This window comes from Mustela lutreola, chromosome 4 (assembly GCF_030435805.1).
Source record: "Mustela lutreola isolate mMusLut2 chromosome 4, mMusLut2.pri, whole genome shotgun sequence".
Lineage (NCBI taxonomy): Eukaryota > Metazoa > Chordata > Mammalia > Carnivora > Mustelidae > Mustela > Mustela lutreola.
The window spans coordinates 200,972,613-200,992,206 of record NC_081293.1 but is presented as its reverse complement, the minus strand read 5'-3'; the positions used below and the strand labels follow the sequence as shown (position 1 = coordinate 200,992,206).

At 56.9% G+C, this 19,594-nt stretch overlaps 1 protein-coding gene across 3 annotated transcripts; it reads right to left on the bottom strand.

Moving 5' to 3' along the window:
• Window positions 1–834: 834 nt before the first annotated feature.
• NOM1 (nucleolar protein with MIF4G domain 1) lies at window positions 835–19,116 on the bottom strand. 3 transcript variants are annotated; one of them, XM_059172395.1, is made up of 11 exons: window positions 18,047–19,116; window positions 16,668–16,795; window positions 15,039–15,234; window positions 11,237–11,560; window positions 9,408–9,518; window positions 7,481–7,648; window positions 6,576–6,697; window positions 5,550–5,682; window positions 4,900–5,031; window positions 3,997–4,106; window positions 835–3,662 (listed from the first exon to the last, which is right to left on the bottom strand). In XM_059172395.1, the coding sequence occupies exons 1-11, from the start codon at window positions 19,082–19,084 to the stop codon at window positions 3,488–3,490; spliced, it is 2,637 nt and encodes an 878-aa protein (XP_059028378.1). In that variant the 5' UTR covers window positions 19,085–19,116; the 3' UTR covers window positions 835–3,487. The 3 variants fall into 3 exon arrangements, with proteins under 3 accessions (XP_059028378.1, XP_059028380.1, XP_059028379.1); XM_059172397.1 differs by having other exon boundaries at window positions 835–3,143; XM_059172396.1 differs by having other exon boundaries at window positions 16,668–16,792.
• Window positions 19,117–19,594: the final 478 nt, after the last annotated feature.

Sequence of the window (19,594 nt, the reverse complement as noted above, 5' to 3'; positions counted from 1 at the left end):
CCGTGCCAGAGTTCCATCAGGGTTCGTTCCCAATTTGGTAATTAGACCAGTTCTCAAGAAACAGTCATTTAGGGAAAAGGGATGTGATGCTGCAACTTCCTCTCACGTGGCTCCTGGCCTCGCTGCTGACCAGCGATGGCCGCGGAGTCAAAGCACAAGTGTGATCCGAGCGTCAGGGTGGGAAGGTGCTCGTACCACGCGCGCACGGGCATCTGGATCCTTCCCAGCCCCTGCATGAGTGCTCAACTCTCAGTGACTGGCGCCCAAGGCCACCCAGCCCACGTATGGGCTTTGATCCCAAGGCACTGACCGTGGCTCAGCGATTAGGAAGGAACCGGATCTCCTCTCCATCTACCTGCTCCTCCTGCTGAGCGGGTGTCCCAAGTCCAGGCAAACCACAGAAACCCTATCGCTGTTTACATGGTAAGACCTGATTAGGGTTTTTGTTTTGTTTTGTTTTGTTTTACAAAAGAGGTAGAGGTGATTTGCTTAATTATTTTTGTGAAAAAGCATTAGAGTATTTTAAAACTTTGAAGGATGGGTTCTGCATTATGAATGTCTTATAAAAATTCTTATTTTAAAATAATTTAAGACTTACAGAGAAGTTGTTAAGGATATACTTTGCATAAACTTCACCCAGATCCACTAGTGGTTGACATTTTGCCTCCTTTGCTTTATCTGGGTCTCTGGGCAGAGAGGGAGGGAGGGGTGAGGAGGGACTGTGCCGCTGAGGTGTAGCCCAAGCCACAGGTTGGGCAGATTTCCCTAAACGGGAGGAAGGTGTGCAACCAGCCAACCTGCTGTTTCAAAACAAACCTTCACTGGCACTCTAAATAAAATACAAAAAATTACTTTATTTATACATTTTAATACATTAAAAAGTTTGTTCCTTATTCTGTTTTAGAGATGAAATCCCCTAGGGACTCCCGGCTGGCTCAGTCGGTAGAACATTTGACTCCTGCTCTTAGGGTCCAAGCGCCAGGCTGGATGCAGAGATTACTTAGAGGGAAAAAAAGACGAAGTCCCCTAAAAGATGAGGTCTTTTCACAAATTCTGTCAATACAATAGCAGTTCTCAACCTGCACCACAAGAAGCCCCCAAATTTCCATGTATACCAAGCACTGGGGACAGTATTTTCCAGAGCAGAGTATTACTGTAACACATCTTACTTTTTTAAGATACATTTTATTGTAGATGGGAAATAATAAACTATGATACTGTAGGGTCAAATTTTACTTCATCTTTTTTAAAGACTTTATTTGTCAGAGACGGAGTACAAGCAGGGGCAGAGGGAGAGGGAGAGCAGACGTCCTGCTGAGCTGGGAGCCCACTCGATCCAGGACCCGTGGCGTCGTGCATGACCTGAGCCGGAGGCAGCGGCTTCACAGAGCCGCCCAGGCGCCCCTACCATAATACATTTTGAAAACCCACATATTTACAAGCAAATCTGAGTTCACAGTAGCTTTTGGTCAAGATACACTCACTGAGAGCATACTAACATGTGATACCGTGACAGTGTGCTGCTATAAAGGGCTTTTACACTGAAAAAGGAGACATTAACGGACGGCCTGCCACGTAATACCTGCCAGAATTGGTCGTCAGGAAGGAAGTCACAAATTCATCCCACGGCAAAGAGACCGCTTTTACTGTTTTAGTAACAAAGACGATATAAAAAGAGGATTCCGTTGAACCCAGTTTATCTTCTGCAAAAAGTCAGCCTGCGCAGCCACGCCCCCCACTAGGTGAGGGCCGTGTCAGGGACCGGGGACCGTTCTTCTCAGTCTTAGCGGCTGCCCCTGCTGTGAACGGCTTGTGGGCAGGTCTGCAGGTCATCGAGGAAGCAGGCGCTTACGCCGAGCACAGGTCGACGGTGTTGGTAAACCGGTGGTCTCGCTCGACTGACGCACTTTTCTCCCGAGCCCGACCCCAGGAGGCAGGCGGCTGTGCTGAGCCCCAGCAGAGGGGGGCACCTGCTCAGCCCCGCCGGCTCCCTGCCTGACCCCCACCCGCAGAGAAAGCGCAGGCTCCCGGCCGGTGCGCTCTGTTCCCTGTGGACGCGGCTCGGGAGCAGCTGGGAGACGCGGAGCGGGGCGGCCGGCGGTGGGGCCGACGAGCTGGGAGAGGCCGGCAGGCCGCTGTTCGTGCTCCTTGGGCGTTCAAGACTTAAATCCGTCCGTTTAGGGACACACACGGATACGCTGCCGTCACGTGGTCATTTCCAAACACACGCTGCCGTCGGCTCACGTACAGACGGTGTCTGAAAGCCTGTGACAAAAAGGGTTTCCACGGGAGTGGCCTCCCTCCGGCCAGGGGAGCCCCCTGCGGGACAGCGCGCCACCGCCCCCGGGCTCGTGTCGATACCCCAGAAAAGACTATTCCGTGCACACGTGCTGATAACTTTTCAGTAGCCACAGGGGACACTTAACTCAAGTTCGCAGCACTTAAGACAGAGAAGCCGATTCTAAGAGCCGGAGAAGGACAGACATTCGTCGGTCATGACTGACTTTGCACAGACTCAGCCAGAGCCCAGGGTACTCGGGGGGGGTGTCTGTCGCTAGATGAGTGTTCACAGCTCGCAGGCAGCAGTGCTGTCCCAGTCACTTACTCCCAGGACTTCGCCCAGAGGCCCACCGTCCGGCGTCTGACAGCTCTCTGGTGCCGTCCACGTTGTCGAGTAAAGTGTGGCGTGTACGGGATGGGCACACACGGGACAGGCACATGGGACGCGCCCTCGCATGTGGGAACCGCACTGAGTGCCGGCAGGAAGCTCCCAGCCACACCACGCAGGACAGGCGTCCACAAGGCTTTGGGCAACCACTCACCCTCCCCACACGCTTGCGTTCCCAACAGTGAAATAATCCATGAGGTATCAGCTACCACATTTAACTAATGGTTTTTGGACTTTAAATCAGTCCATCAAAAAGATAAAAGACCCATCCAATTCTTTATCACTGCACCGTCTAGCGAACCATCTATTAAAAATAAGGCCAACACAGGGGCACCTGGGTGGCTCAGTGGGTTAAAGCCTCTGCCTTGGCTCAGGTCATGATCCCAAGGTCCTGGGATGGAGCCCTGCATCGGGCTCTCTGATGGGCAGGGAGCCGGCTTCCCTTCCTCTCCCTCTGCCTGCTTGTGATCTCTGTCTGTCAAATAAATAAATAAAAATCTTAAAAAAAAAAAAAAAAAAAAAAAAAAAGGCCACCACATACGTGATCTCACCCGCACCCTGCCCTGTCTCTACTGGAGGACGTGCCCGTGGCCACCTGTCCTGCCCTCCCCACCCTGGAAACAGATACGTGAGAACGTTTAAAACAGAAACACAGTATGACCTTGAATTTAAAAATTACTGGAAACGCAGGATCTCAAGCACAGCAGCCCGTGGCAGAGCCCTGCCACCTGCACACGCAGCCAGCGGCATAACGAGCCTTCTGGGTTTAAAAAGGGCATTTTCAGAGAAATGTGTGGGCCGCTCCTCTCCGCTTCGGGACTACATCATCAGGGAAGCCTTGCCCTGCAGAGCCTTGGTGGAGAGGTCGGCCCTCGCCCTCAGCTGTTCGGCCGCCTCCCCGCTCGTGCTCGCCGGCGCGCCCCTCAGCAGGAAGTGGCCGATGAAGAGCTTCAGACCTTCTCTCAGCAGGCCCAGCTTCGGGCTGTCGCTCACTCTGCGAGGGGCACAGAAGCGGGCGTCAGCGAGGAGCCAGCCTCCCCCGGCCCGCGATTCCCGGGAACCTCCAACCGGGAGACGGGACTGAATGGCTTTGAAAAGCAGAATTCTCAACTAAGAGCTTAACAGTGCACTCCGCGCTGTAGAGACCGTCACTGCCGGCTGTCAGGCAGCTTCATGTTCCCCAAATCGAACGCAGAAGACACCAGCTTCAAATAAGGTACTAAGCTGCGTGTCACGTATAACAACCTTGCTTTTTCTAAGTCAACGTAAGTGAAAATAACTTCCTTCACCTCTTCTCCACGTTTTAACAAAACAAGCTGAGAACATACCTTGCAAAAATTGAACCAAGGTCTTCAGCTTCTGTTTCCATTAACACAATATATAACACTTTTCGTAAAAAGTGGACTCTGGGTTTATCCAGTTCGCCGAATTCCACTACCTAATTAGAATCAGGACAGAGAAAACAAGTCACATTTAATCAACTTTTTCAGTAATTTCAAAAAGTAGGGGCATCTGGGTGGCTCAGCGGGTTAAAGCCTCTGCCTTTGTTCTGCTCAGGTCATGATCTCAGGGTCCTGGGATCGAACCCCGCATCGGGCTCTCTGCTCACCCCCCACCTCTCTGCCTACTTGTGATCTCTGTCAAATAAATAACAAAAAATCTCAATAATTTCAAAAAGTAGAGTAAAAACGCACCCACCCCTTTAAGTAAGGCTGTTTCCAGCTACAGAAGGTGGAAGAGCTATGGGCGAGGGCGTGTGGCCACGGCCTCTGTGCCCTGCGGGCTGGGGCACGCACGCCACTGTCCAGGGCAACCTTCCCTGGATGAAGTTTCCGTGGATCAGGAATTTAATTGGTTGGGGGCGGGACGCCCACCACGAAGGGAGAGGCGGTCACGGAGCGCCGCGCCACGGCTCACCCGCTCCTGCGCCTCCCCGTCCAACTCCTCCCCGCTTAGCGGCGGCCGGTGGGGGATTTAGAACGAGGACCTGCACGTGAACCCAAAGTGCAAGTGAGATTCTCAGAGATGAACAAAACAACTGTACCCATGCCTCGTGCATGAGTTATGTCTACACTGCAAGGCACTGTGTACTTTCTAGGACGTCTAGGACGTGATAAACACATGTCCCCAGTGAGTTAGAATCTAAGGATGTGCGTTTTCTTGAGGTACTGGCTATGAACAATCCCACTGCCGTTTTCATCACTTTTAAGACTTTCATCCAAGATACAAACCTTTAAAATAGAAAGCGGAAGTGATTTCGTCTTCAACAAGTGGGCTACCAGGTGAACCAAATTAGAGAAATTAGTGGCTGGCAAATTTTCTAAGTCCCGAAATTTATCCCATATGCTGAACTGGAAAGTCATCTGATGGGGAAAAAAAAGTTACAACGTGGGCTGCTGTTACAAGTCGCCAAGACGTAACGCAGCTGTGTTCGGAGCGGCGTCCACGTCAGGACGAGCCCGGAGCAACGCGGCCTCCTTCCCTGCACACACCCGCTGCTGTCCTGCCACAGGAGCTTCTTTCTGCCGTGGGTTTCCCCCTCCAATCGGCAGAAATGCTGAGAAAGATCAGAGAAGGCTGGTGCCATCTAAGATCTAAAAGGCACTCCCCCGGGGACGCAGGCTGCACGACACCCTCCTCTGAGACAGGAAAAGGGGGCCTGGCACTCCTCTGCCCCGTCCCTCGGCCTCCACGACACCCACCTGCTCTCCCCGAGAGCGAGCCTGGCCGCGGGCATGGGTCCTGGAATCGTCCCCCCGCACGCGGCACTCGGCGCAGGCTGACCGTCTCACTCGGGGTGCTCGTTCCGGGTGGGCTGAGCCAGATGATGTGCAGGGAAACAGTGGAGCACAGGTGACTGGCGGGCTGCTAGTGGGCTTACCTGGAACCTTCTCTGGTATTCACAGAACTTGCCAGCCAGGAATGCGTAGAAAGGGTTGTAGGTCTTCTCTTGAAGGCAGCAATCCACGAGGACATGAACTATCTCCCGCTCCTGCTGGTCCTTCAGCCGCAGCCTGCGACGCAGAGGACACAGAGACGGCGGGTCACGAGGCGGGAACCGTGGGCAGGCCTGTCCTCGTGCCCGCGCACTCTGCATTTGAAGCCCATAAAGGAAAATTAGCATCAGATTTGTTGAGAAGTATTTTGTGAAGGTACACAGGTACTTTCAAAATCGTTTTACAGGGGCGCCTGGGTGGCTCAGTGGGTTAAGCCCCTGCCTTCGGCTCAGGTCATGATCCCAGGGTCCTGGGATCGAGCCTGGCATCAGGCTCTCTGTTCAGCGGGGAGCCTGCTTCTTCCTCTCTCTCTGCCTACTTGTGATCTCTGCCTGTCAAATAAACAAATAAAATCTTTAAAAAAAAAAAAATCGTTTTACAACGAATTACAGAAACTATACCAGGAAGTTTTTAATTTAGAAGTCATCAGAAACACAGCCGCAATATGAGGATTTTTTTTTTTTTTAAGATTTTTTATTTGACAGAGAGAAATCACAAGCAGGCAGAGAGGCAGGCAGAGAGAGAGGAGGAAGCAGGCTCCCTGCTGAGCAGAGAGCCCGATGCGGGACTCGATCCCAGGACCCTGAGATCATGACCTGAGCCGAAGGCAGCGGCTTAACCCACTGAGCCACCCAGGCGCCCTCAATATGCGGATTTTAAGTAAATTTATAACCACCCACAGACACTGTGACTAATCAGTTGGTCAGCTGAGACTTTTAATCAAAATATACCATAAAATGTTCCAATTTGGAACCACCAGTGGCCAGTGCAGGGGCAAGACTGGACCCAGGGCAGGAGGGGAGAGAGGACAGTCCAGCTGGCCCGAGCGGCATCTGACCCGACCCTTCATAAAACCAACTGTGCTGATTTCTTCGACAGCATCTGATCACAGTGTCTGCACTAGTGCTTACTTCAGAAGCTTCTCAAACGCGTCCAAGAAATCTTCACTAGTCATTATCGTACAGAATATGTTCCTCCTGACATCGGTGTTCATTCTTTGCTTTCGGGCGAGTTCTAGTATCTTCCCACTAACCTGAAAGAGGGGCGATTAAGATCACACTGATGTCTCAAGAAGTTACTCTGGTTCACTGTGGTTACCAAGTCTCTAAAAGACGACACGTATGCTTCCCTGGCTTATACTGAAGACTAATTCTGAATTACATGGAAATACGTTTATGTGTGAATGCTACACCTTTATTCTCTGGTACGCTCCCACAAGAGAAAACCAGAGCAAGAGACAAAGCACACCCCAGGAGGAGACAGCCGCCTGATACGGGGGAGCCTCTCAAGGGCAGCGCGGCCCATCCATGCAGGCAATACCAGCATGTATCAGAGAGAGGCGGCCACAGCCAAAACAGGCAGGACGATGAGGTGTGTCATGGGACCCTGAGACCAAAAAGGGTGATCAGGGGAAAACGAAGGAAACCCGAATAATATAGGAACTTTAGTTAATAATCAAATACCAAGAAATATGAAGAATTCCGACAATCTGAAATCCAAGTCTAATGGACGGGAAGCCGCACCTTGTGGGAACACCTGTCCCTCAGGACCGGCATCTGCAACCCGAGGGTTCGGGCTTTCCCAGGCTCCCCTTGTTCGATTCAGTTTTTAAGTCCTTTACGTACACTATTTTGGGACTTAAAAAAACTTAAAAAGAAACCACAGAAATTGAGTGAAATCCTATCACAAAACAGTAACAACTTTTGGAGGGGTCTGAGGAAACCCATGTCTGTATGTCTCATAACCACGCAACCAACTGGGGACTCCCGCAGGGCCCGCCGTGGGACACCAGGGCGACAGCGCAGGGCTCTCATACCGTCCCCGAGGGTGGCTTCTCTGCGATCTTCTGCTGACCGTTGTCAATCATAGGGGCCCCAGTCCACACGGACCCCACGATCCACCAGCGGCCGGTCTGCTCGGCATTCAGGATGCTGTCCCAGGAGATGCGGAGCTGAGTTTCGGCGCCCGAGCCGGCGCTGCGCACCTGAGAGGAGCAGGTGAGACGCTGCCGCTGGCTCACAGTCTGCACTGTCGCCGCCTCGGGCGTTTTCTTTTTTTTTAATTTTTTTTAAAAGATTTATTTATTTGACAGACAGAGACCACAAGTAGGCAGAGAGGCAGAGAGAGAGGGGGAAGCAGGCTCCCCGCTGAGCAGAGAGCCCGATGCAGGGCTCGATCCCAGGACCCTGAGATCATGACCTGAGCTGAAGGCAGAGGCTTCACCCACTGCGCCCCCCAGGTGCCTCTTGGGCGTTTTCTGCTCCTGACTGCGGAACTGCCGGCTCGTGAGCGCTGTGCCGGGTCACTGACAGTCAGGGCAACTGACCAGTTTGGAATCATGCCAAAGGCAGAGGTAAACTCAGTGCCTCTGCTTGAGGGCTAAGGGTCTACCACCTCGAACACTGCTGTCTTTGCAAAGCTGTTGCACCCGGCAAGAGGCTCAGATGCAGATGCAGACCCCAAGGAAAGCCGCATGCAGCTGGTGTTAAAAACTTGCCCAGGAGCGCCTGGGTTTGCAGAGCCGATCTGAGACCTGCCCAGAGCCAGGGCTAGGGATGTCCGTGGGTCTCAGCTGCCGCCCCACACCGGGAGTACCTGGGGAGCCTCAACAGGTGGGCCCCACCACCCCGATGCTGACTTTATCAGTCTGGGTGGGACCCTGGCCTGAGCCCTCTTTCAAAGTGACCAGAGTTTTCTATGGTGCGGCTGAGTCGAGCACCACAGGCTTGGTGTTGGGGACGCTGTGCTCATAGGGACGGTCCTGCACCCGGCCCAGTTGGAGGGTGTCTCACCACAGAAATGTGACACTTATTCCCAGTATCTTGGAACTCCTCCACGACCCCCCCACCTTTTAAAAAAGATTTTATTTAACAAAGAGAGAAGCAGCGAGAGAGGAACACAAGCAGGGGGAGTGGAAGAAGGAGAAGCAGACTCCCTGCCGAGGAGGAAACCTGATGTGGGGCTCGATCCCAGGACCCTGGGATCATGACCCAAGCCGAAGGCAGACACTTAACTCACTGAGCCGCCCAGGTGCCCTGGAACTCTTTTTTTTTTTTTTTTTTTTTAAAGATTTTATTTATTTATTTGACAGAGAAAGATCACAAGTAGACAGAGAGGCAGGCAGAGAGAGAGGAAGGGAAGCAGGCTTCCCGCTGAACAGAGAGCCTGATGCGGGGCTCGATCCTGGACCCCAGGATCATAACCTGAGCTAAAGGCAGAGGCTTTAACCCACTGAGCCACCCAGACACCCCCTGGAACTCTTTTTTTAAAAGGATTTATTTACTTTAGAGCGAGAGAGTACAGGCACCAGTAGGGGGAGGAGCAGAGGGACAGAGACTCTGAAGCGGACTCCAACTGCCCCGGGCATGGGGCCTGACACGGGGCGTGATCTCACCACGCTGAGATTCCGACCTGAGCTAGAATCAGGAGTCAGCTGCTCAACCGACGGAGCCCCCCAAGCACCCTCTTGGAATGACTACTAACCAGACATGGCACTGACTTCCAGCTCCGACTGCCTTCACAGCTTCACAACGAGCCCATGTGGATGGGGAGCTCACCAGGGGCACCGGGGCAGCTCCGTGGCTCAAGCCTCTGACTTCAGCTCAGGTCATGAACCCAGGGTTCTGGGATGGAGCCCTGCATCAGCTCCCTGCTCAGTGGGAAGCCTGCTTCCCCCTCTACCCGACCCCTGCTCGTTCTCTAATAAATAAAATCTTGAAAAAAAGAAAAGAAAAGAGCCTCACCAACGCTCTCTGTAACTTCCTGAGCTTCTCCACAGGCTCAGGGTCATAGCCCGGGATCTTCCGCACGTCATTGTTCTTCAGCGCCAACATGGTCTCCAGCATAAACCGAACCTTTAAGGAAACATAACAGAAGAAATCACCGTTTCAGAGCCCGAACAACAGACCCTCTGTTCTGGGAAGAGCCACATCGGCTGCACACAGCGTCACCGCTGCTGACGGTAAACCGGTGATGGTTTTCTGGAGACAGTCGCCAACAAGAACCTCTTGCTCAGGACCACATCTCAGTACGACTGTGCCACCTGGCCTCTGCCGCAACCCTGAACACCCCGAGATCTGACATCGCCTCCTCCGCCCCCATCACCTCTGACCCACCCCCGGTGCCCATCGCGCCCCCGCGGTCTTAGTTCCGCTGTATTCCAACTTCTTCCCCGTGCCTGCCCTTCTTACCTTTTTAACTTTCAAAACTGAAAATATCCTAATTAGGAAAAGTTGCAAGAACGATAAAAAAGAACTTCTGCATACCCTCCTCTGAGCTTCTCCCCAACGTCACCTACTTCCCTCTACCTAACTCGCCTGCTGCAAAGCTCCCGTTTAACAGCGTACCCTAATCACAGTCGGGGTGTGCAGCTGCCATGATCACCGTCAGAACATCTTCATCCTCCCCAGAAAAAAACTCCACGCCCACTATGGACACTCCCCATCTCCCCAACCCCCATCCCCAGGTAACAGAGGCTCCTTCCTGCCTCTGCGGTCTTCTGGGTTTTAAACTTGGCCTCAGAGCATTCAACCCAGGAATAAGTGCTTTCTTGGGACACTCTGGGACCAGGCTCCAGGAGCCTCGTCCTGCTCTCCCTCCCCTAAACCACGCAGCTGAATGCCAGCGCTCGTCCGCTCCCCACTGGACCCCAGCAACTCCCCAGCCTGCGCAGCTCCTGGGATTGCGCCCCTTCGTGGGTGATACCAGCACCTCATTTCAGGATTTCCGAAGCAGCCTGTCTTTCTTCCTGCGTCTGTGTCCTTCTGCTGGCCTGCCGTCCAGCACGGGTAACCCTGGCCTTTCCTGTCCTTCAAACTGCCTCTCCCGCCGGCCCACGCCGTCTGCTCCCGCCGACCTCCTAACCCCACAGCCACTGCTGCTAGGCTAAGCCTCCCTGCCGGCGCCCGCGGTGGCCTCTCCCTGCCCTGCCCTCCTCTCCCTCTTCTTGGTGTGGTCAAAGTACCGTGGAAACAGCATCCATCGCTTACCTGGCTCAGAACCGTCTGTGCCTCTAGGATAAAATCCTGGGCCCCTGAAAAGGTTCCCAAGGCCTCTTGTGGCCAGCCTCTGCCTGCCCCTCCTGCCCGCTCCCCTGCAGGCTCCTGACACCAATACTTCTCTCGTTTCTAAAGTGACTTCCTCTCCTCTCTTACAGGCTTCCCGTGGCTCGCCTGTGCCTCGAGCAACTGGCAGATGAGGTGGGAAGCACAACCAGCCCCCATCTCCTCGATGGGGGAACCAAGGCTTGGAAGACTCAGGGCCCAACGCTGTTAAGCAGCAGGGCGGAAATCCAAGAGCGCTGACGCCTGAGGCTTGTGCCACAGCCTTCCTCAAGAAAACGCTTTCCGAAAAGACAAATGTTAAAGAAACTGATTCTTAAATTCACAGAATATCTGAGTCCTTAGAAGAAAAACAGTTCTTTCACATTCTGGTGATAAAGCCACAAAACCTGATGAGGCAAAAAAACAATGGGGATCGCGAAGAAATTACATGTGATTTTACCCCAAACACTTATTTTAAAGCTCTGGTCAGCGTGTGAGCACTTGGGCACTCAGGAGCAGGTCAGGCTTACCCTGTTCTGGTCCTGGAACTTGCCGCTGGCCGCACTGGCTTTGGCCTGGGCCTCCACGATCAGTTCCTTGAGTGACAGAGCATCATCTTTTCTCAACGAGAAGCCCACGGTTTTCAGCATTAATAGGGTCAGTTCAATATCTTTTTCTGTGAAAGTCCCAATAAGCTTTTTCAAAATGTCAAAGACCAGGCAAGCGTGCACCACGTGGAAGTTATACAAATGAGCGACGACGGTGAGCAGGTTCTCACACTCCTTCCCTTCGCCTCCGTTCTTATAGGCGGCGTCAAACCTCTTCACTACGGCCTCCAGAAAGTGAGCACCAACCTGGACAAAGACAGGGGAGAGAATGTCACTGCGAACACGCAATAATCAAACATCAGCAAGCTCTTCGCGAGGGTCCTTCTTCCTTCTTCCACAAAACTTAAATGTACGTTGAAAAAAGAACAGTGTTTTTTTAAGTTAACCCATAAAGCGTACACGCAGCAAGGTATCAACTCCAACACGGCGTGAATGTTAGCGAGCAGTGAAGTCTGAACGGATAGTATGAGGCCGCAGTGACTGATGACCCATGGCGACCTGCCTCAGCTCCCAAACCCCAAAGAACGTCCTCTGTTCTTTAAAATCAACAAGGTCCTGTTTTTAGCCAGCAGCCATTCTGATGCCTAAAAAAGGAAAATCATTAAAACTGTCAAGAACACATGTGCAGCTCTAGGAACGTCCTGCTGTTCGCCACCCTCGTCTCTCCGGCCTGGAGGGGCCAGAGGGGCCCCTGGAGGGGCCGGAGGCAGGGGCTCAGTGCTGGCAGGGAGGGATGTCGGCACACTGGCCACGGAATGAGCGCTGAAGCGTGGACGAGGAACCTGAGGGATACACCCTCCTCCTCCTCCTCCGACCACCGTACTGTCCAGATGCGACCTGCAGGGAGTCAGAGCTCTGCAGACAGCAAGACAAACGCAGGCATAAAACACACTTCGGTTTGTTTTCAATCACACCAGTGGAATAACTACGTTAACATTCGTCAAAACTCTAGATTCCAGGTAATATCTTCAAAATAAAACTTAGTATGACTTTGGGGCACCTGGGTGGCTCAGTGGATTAAAACTTAGTATGACTTTTATTTTTTTATTTATTTTTTAAAAAAAGATTTAATTTATTTATTTGATAGGCAGAGATCACAAGTAGGCAGAGAGGCACAGGCAGAGAGAGAGAGGAGGAAGCAGGCTCCCCTGCTGAGCAGAGAGCCCAATGCAGGACTCGGTCCCAGGACCCTGAGATCATGACCTGAGCTGAAGGCAGAGGCTTTAACCCACTGAGCCATCCAGGTGCCCCACGACTTTTATTTTTTAACATGTTATTTTTTTCAATAATCCACACACCTACTGTGGGTGTGGTTCCACACTGGAACCCACAGCCCCGAGATGATGAGTCGCACGCACCACTGACGGAGCTGGCCACACCCCTACTTAGGGTATCACTGAAAAATAGGAAGAACATTCCTGCTGCTGCAGTTACTGAAGAACATATGTGAATTCGGGGTGCTCGAGTGACTCAGTCGTTAAGCATCTGCCTTTGGCTCAGGCCATGATTTCAGGGTCCTGGCATTGAGTCCCACATCGGGCTTCCTGTTCAGTGGGGAGCCTGCTTCTCCCTCTGCCCCCACACCCCGCTTGTGCTCTCTCTCTGATAAATGAATAAATAAAATCTTTAAAAAGAAAAAAAGGTACATTAATTTTGACTTGGGGAATTTAACACAGATCTGTGCACACCTGATTTTTATTTCTAAACGACTCAGAAACAGCTCAGTAACTGACAACATGGGCTCCGTAACAGACTCTCCTTCCGTGAACTCCCACGAGGAGGTTTTTGTCAGGGAGCTGCGGGAGGCGTAATGGCCCCAGTGCCGAGGGCTCGTCACCCGCCGGGAGAAGTGCTAGTGCGCCTCGTTAGCCAACTACCATGACGGTTTCCTGTAGCGTGAGTCATTTCAGGTGTCCTTCGCGCTCCTGGCGGAGGCGTGAATGAGAAGTCGGACCCGTAACCTCCGGTGTTCAAGTCCATGAATCCCTGCATGTTGTGCGCGGCGGGGCCTGCAGCACGGACCGTCGCTCCCACTCCTGTCTCCGGAGAACCCTCTGCAGCACGGAGCAGCAGCGTGACACGGGGTGGCGGGGGTTCCACGGAGGCTCCCTGACGACGGCAGTGGGCCCTGGCACTCCCGGGTCCCCTCCTGGTGGGGCGGCGTCCAGGGACTCCGTTATACCTCACCACCGAGAGAAGGGACTCACGGGGTCTTATGTGAAAACGAGGACGGCTCTGAGAAAAACAGCCGCTTCGAAGCGAGATTCTCCAAACCACCAGCACAGACGTCAGGGGAGGGGAGTCATACTGCTCCGAAGATGTGGGGCCTGCGCCTCTCTGTGCCCCTCCCAGTGCCCAGAAGGTCCTGGAACATGCACCTTGCAAACCTCGCCCACCGTACTACTGCTGCATGCGAAAGCCTGGTTCCCAGAGGTCGTCTACGGAGAGCGACGCAGCCCGCAGCGGCGGGACCGGCGGGAGAAGCGCCGTCCGACCGGAAAGCGCCCTCCCGCATCAGGCAGAAGTGAGGATGACTAACCATCCTAGCCCCAGCACTTCCTCTCGGCTGCACCCCAGAACGCGCTCTTTGCCTGCAGACGGCGCTGAACCACCCCGCGCGGGAAGACGCCAGTGCAGAGCTGCCAGGGGATGGTGACCCCGTGGCAGCCCAGGCAGCATCTCCCCGGCGGCACACCGCTGTCACCGCGGAACCTCTAGTGGCGTGAAGACCAGCCCGGCTGGTCTGTGGCTGCTGGAGAGCCTGCACAGGCCTGCTGTGAAAGACTCCAGGGAGTTCTGGATGCAGTGGACCAAGACAACGAGGGGCGGCAGCGTGCTGCCAACAGTTCCAGAGTGCTCTGCGGCCGCCCACCTGCCCTCCTGGCCCTGCTGGGACCTGCGCGGATGGGAGGAAGGGGGGCGCCCCTGTGCAGACCTGCCCCAGGGGCCGGGCCGTTCCCCGGGGCTTTGCTGCCAAAGCCCCTTCCTGCAACGAGGGTGATCAGAAGGCAAAGAAACCAAAACCTCCAGGAGAGATCCTGCCCCACAGAAAGCCCCAAAGGGGCACTGAGTCCTTGAGTATGAATGTCACCTGGAACTATGAGGCCCTACGCACCAATCGTCCGTTCGTTCCCGGGCCTTGGTATGAACGCGTGCAATCAGAGTGGTTTCCTCCAACGACCCCGGGACAGGCCACCGGGGGGAAACAGAACTCTGCCTAAGAGGCTGGCACTCACCATATGCAGTGACAGAAAAGGCCTTTTTTATCAGAGCCAGAGTGGGCACCACATGGCCTCCCTGGGGTGAACCCAGAGGCCGGCGAACAAGGACAGAACACACGACGAGGGGGGACAAGTCCTCCTTCAGCGGCGGCTGTTACCCAGCACCGTGCAGGTGCTCCCTGTGCGCTGCTCGAACGAGTCCCGACACAGGCCTGCTTCACACACGAGGGCGCGGGAAGGTCTGGGTCCACCCAGAGGGGGCGCTGGTGGCTCCAGGCCTCACCCCCATCATGTGTCCCCCTCGCTGGCTTCAGTCCAGGTCTACCTCCCAGGCTGCTGGCCTCACTGACAAAAACACTGACCTCCATCCAGCACGGACACCGGAGTGGCAAGCCTGCACGCAGCACCGCGTACAGAGAGTCTGAGACCAGTCCCTGCTGCAGGGGGAATACGAAGAAAAGACCGGAGCCTGCGTGAAACACAGCTCCGGGCAGGGTACCTACCTCGACCCCGACCGTGTGGTGAAGGATGCTGAGCACCAGCACGGGCTCCATCACCAGCCGGCTGGGCACAGCGGTGGCGGGCGCGCAGGCGTTCAGGAGGACGCCCGTCAGGGTGCTGTTCACATCCTTCCTGCTGTGGGCCCTGTACAGCTCCTCCAGCTGCCCGCTGATGGAGGCCACGCTCGGCTCGCTCAACCTGCAGACAGTGGTCAAAGCAGAGGGGCGGTGAGGCCTCACCACGGCACGGACGCGATCAGCTGATGTACATCGGTGGAAGTCATCGACACTCCCGCTGCCCCGAGTCATGCACACACCAAACCCACGAGCGGCTCTGATCTCGGCTGCTAACCTAACGCATACTGCGTGTCCTCACACAGAACCCGCCGGAAGCCTCCCTCTCCACCTGAAGCGTGGCCCCGGCGAAGCCCACGGAGGGCTCTCTTGTTGAAGAGCACGGAGACCGTAAGGACGACACGCCTGGTAGCTGGTCCAGCGTCCCAGGCAGAGGCAAGGAAGCAGCCTTACTAGCACATCAGGCGTGCTGCTGGGAAAAGTCCAACGTCTCTACTTTTTGGTCTGTGGCCACCACAAGTTTCTAGTTCCCATACGGAGAAAAGGTTGCTCCCTTGCTGGGTAGAGGAGCAGGGTGGGTAGGGTGCACGACCGCCACCGCACCCATGCCGACACTCAGCACTCGCACAGCGTGTTGGGGGAGGGTCTAGGATGTACGCTGTTCTGTTTTTGTCATTCACTTTTTTTAGGGGTAGTTGGGGGGCTCAGTTGGTTAATTGTCTGCCTTTGACTCAGGTCATGATCCCGGGGTTCTGGGTCCGAGCCCTGCATCGGGCTCCCTGCTCAGTGGGGGAGTCTGCTTCTCCCTCTCCCTCTGCCCCTTACCCCGACTTGTGTGTACACATGTGCACTCCACTCCCTCTCTCAAATAAATAAAATCTTAAAGAGTTTAAAAAAATATTTACTTAAGAGAGACTTCAAGTGCACGTGAAAGTGAGTGCAGAGACCGATGTGGGGCTCCATCTCAGGACCCTGAGATCACATCCTGAGCAGGAGTCAAGAGCCGGGACGCTCGACCAATTGAGCCACCCAGGCGTCCAGAAAACACTGATCTGTTTTCATTAAAAACAAAGCAGTGGGTGTGTGGGAGGTGGGGTGGGGGGTAGGTCGGGGGAGAGGACTGGATACGACCACGAAGGCTAGCAGGAGCCACGTGGTGCTGGGAGGGTCCCCTCTGCACTGTGGTCAGGGACCTGACGCTTCCTGCAGCGGAGAATGCACACGTGTGACCCGGAGGAATAAGCAAGGGGGCTGCGCGCGGCACTCCTGAGCGGCAGCGCCATGCGGGGGCAGGACAGGCCCTGCCGGCCCCTGTTCCTGGGACTTTTCAGAACCACGTGGGCACCTGCGTGGCTTTCGGACCCTCAAGGGTTCAAACTACCAAGTGGAAAAGGTGGGCTTCCTGCTTTTCAGCGCACAGATCACAGCAACAGAGAGGGGCAGACCAACTACCATGCCCCCTCCCCATCGGTTACAGTCTGGTTCCCAGCAACGTTTCTGTAGCTTTACAAAACAGACGAGCTCTTGGCACGGCTGAGATGGCAACGGACGAGGTACCTGTTGATCAGACCTTTGACATGTTTCTGCAGCCTCTGCAGGCCCTCCTTTCTCTGACCGCTCGCGGTCTCCTCAGCTTGCCTCACGTGAGGGGGGATGTACTTGCCCTCGTTCTCACAGAGACTCTGCTTGAAAAGACAGCATTACAAAGTTTTACGTGAACAAGATACTCTCCTCTGCTTGCTATGCTCCCCTTCCCGCAATAGAGTCCCAAGGAGGCACAGAAGCTGTAACGACCGACCACCGAGGCTTAACCCCCCTTAGAAATGTGCTGAGCGCCCGGGGGAGTCCTGAGTGGGGGTCACTGCTGCCGGGACGGTCAGCATCTTCTCCGCCCTGTGACTTCGCCACCACACCTGAGTCCTCCACTGTGCACGAGCTCAGGCTTCGTGGCCGGCTGGCACAGCAGCTCACACGCACCTCGATCCCGTGCACCCCCAGTCTGGAGGGAGAGTGTCCTAAAGTGACTCTAAACTCGCCAAAGCATCTACGAACACGTGGCAGCCTCAGTCGGGTGCTCAGTATCCCTCGGTCTGCCGCACGGAGGGCTACATGTCACTCCTCTGACCCACACTCCCCGGCCCACGCGCGGGCTTTGGGAGACAACCACGGCATGATCCACGCCGTCAGGGGGTTACGCGGGGCTGGGGACACCCCATTTATGCACCCAGAAACCGTGGCTCTTGTGACCCCCATGAGCTCAGGCCGCTGGTGAAGAGACCTTCGCAGGCTGTGAAAGCAGAGTCAGGACGCGACCGAGGCTCTGGGAGAGGACGGCCCGAGAGAGGTCGGAGCGCGCAGACCAGCGCAGACCAGCACACAGCGAAGGGCTGAGGGAGAACCCGGCCGGGGAGGCACGGATGGCGGGGCAGGAAGAACGGGCGTGCGGCCGACTGCCCCGCCAGGTGCCGGCTGAGGGGACCGCGTGGACCGCGAGGGGCAGCCCGGGAAGGCCTCGCTGCTCTGTCCTGGATCCGGACTCCACCTTCGGTGCAGACCCTAGCCCGGGGCGCGCGGCCGACCGGCTGTTCCGGATGCGCCGCGGGAGCAGCGGGCGGGAAAAGGAGAAGAGCGTGGGGAGGGCCGAGCCGCGGCGGTGCTGCGGGCCTCCCGCACCTCGGTGGCCGGGACAAAGGGGCGGGGGGGGGGGCAGGTTGGCTTCGGACACGGAGCAAGGAGAGTCCGCCTTAGCACAGCCGGGGGCGGCCTCCAGCTTTCGGGATGAAAAGAGCGCTAGGGACGTCCTCTCCCGGAGCTGCTCGTCCTGGGGTTACAGACACGACACCCCGGTTCGCCCCCGCCGGCTGCACAACTGCCGGTACCTCGGCCCCAGGCTTGCCGCCCCCTCCCTTCAGGCAGGGAACCGAGCTCCCCCCGACCTGGTCCGCTGCGCCCGGGTCCTCCGGGGCCGGCTCCCTCCCTCCGTCCGCAAAACGGACTCTCCTTCCGCTCCTTCCGCACGCGGCTCGCCCTTGCGGGGCTGGTCGCCCGTCGTCGTCCCCGTCCGCGTCCTCGGTCTCTGCTCCGGCTTCTGCTCCCGGCCGGCCCTCTTCTTCCTCTGCCTCGTGCTGCCCTTCGCCGTCCGTGCCGCCGTCGGTGCCGCCGTCCGTGCCGCTGTCGGTGCCGCCGTCGGTGCCGCCGTCCCGCAGCGTCTGTCCGTCCTCCTCCCCCTCCTCCTCGTCGTCCCCCGCGCGGCCGCCTTCGCCCCAGCCGCCGCGGGGTCCGGGCTCCAGGGCCCCCAGGAGGTAGTCGAGCCCATCCCGGGCGAAGCTGAGCGGCACGGAGCTCCCGCCGCCCTTCCTCTTGCGCTTGCTCAAGCCGAGGCGCCGCTCCAGCTTCCGGATCTCCCGGTCCTCCTCCTCGTTGGCCGCCAGAAGTGCCCGTTTCCGAGCGGCAGCGGCGGCCGCAGAGGGCCGGGGGGTCCCGGGGGGGGCTCTGGGCTCGGGGCGGGCCCGGGCGCCCTTGGCCTGGGGAGGTCGCAGCTCCTCCGGCGGCGGCGGCGGGGCCCGACGAGGGGACGGTCGGCCGCCCTCCCCCGCCGCCGCCGCCGCCGCCCCGGGGCCGCCCGTTCCCCCGGCTCCGCCGCCGCCGCCCGCACGCGGGCCCTCCGCGAGCCCCGCAGTCCTCCGCAGCCGGCGCGCCTTCCTCAGGTGCCGCTTCTCCTTCCTCAGCTCCTTGCGGCTTTTCCTCCCGCCCGGCCGCACGCGCCCGCCCGTGGGGGGCCCCGCGGCGCCGCCGGGGATCTCAGCCTCGGAGCTCGCCTGCACGAACTCCTCCACCGCGAGCTTTAGCCGCTTCAGGGCCCCCTCGGTGCCGCCCCCCGGCCCGCGGCGTACCCCGCGCCGGGGCTGCCTGGGGGAGCCCCGGCCCCGGCGGCCGAGCCGCCGCGCCGTTCCAGCGCTCGCGGACGCCGCCATTTTCCCGGCTGCTCCTACGCCGACTTCCGGCCTGGGCGGGACTTCCGGACAGAGCGGGCGCCGTGCGGGGCGGACCGGCGCCCCCTGCCGGCGGGAGGGCGGCAGCTCCGGGACCGCCCGGGACCGCGGGCGCACAAATAACGTGCTCATCTAACGCAGCACCCCTGGCCGCGCGGTGAAGGGGCCTCCTGGCGACCGGCCGCAGAAGTAGGCGTCGTCGTCTGCAGGGGCGACTCCAGACGCGCGTGCGGCTCCGCATCCGGAGGGAGAACATTAGTGCTGTTTTCTGTGCATTTGACCTCGGCGTCCGGGGGCTGCTCCGGGGCTTCGGCCCGGGGAGGCTGGGACCCGGCCTTGTTGGAAGCAGGGTCCGGGCCGCTGTCGTCAAGCGGCGGTGGCGCCTGGAAGGAGCGCAGCGCTGGCTCTTCGTTCTCCTTCGGGGGAACAGACGTAGAGGAGGTTTTGCTGCATTTCCCAGCGGGAAGTGGGGACGCCCGGGGGAAGGTCACC

What these genes read in the sequence shown, in the direction of transcription:
- NOM1 (XM_059172395.1), bottom strand. Translation starts at nt 19,084, where the DNA reads ATGGCGGCGTCCGCGAGCGCTGGAACGGCGCGGCGGCTCGGCCGCCGG. An exon ending in GCGTTTGAGAAGCTTCTGAA is followed by an intron (nt 5,683 to 6,575) that starts GTAAGCACTAGT and finishes TCTGCGTCGCAG; the next exon opens with GCTGCGGCTGAAGGACCAGC. An exon ending in CTTGGTTCAATTTTTGCAAG is followed by an intron (nt 3,663 to 3,996) that starts GTATGTTCTCAG and finishes TGCCCCTCGCAG; the next exon opens with AGTGAGCGACAGCCCGAAGC.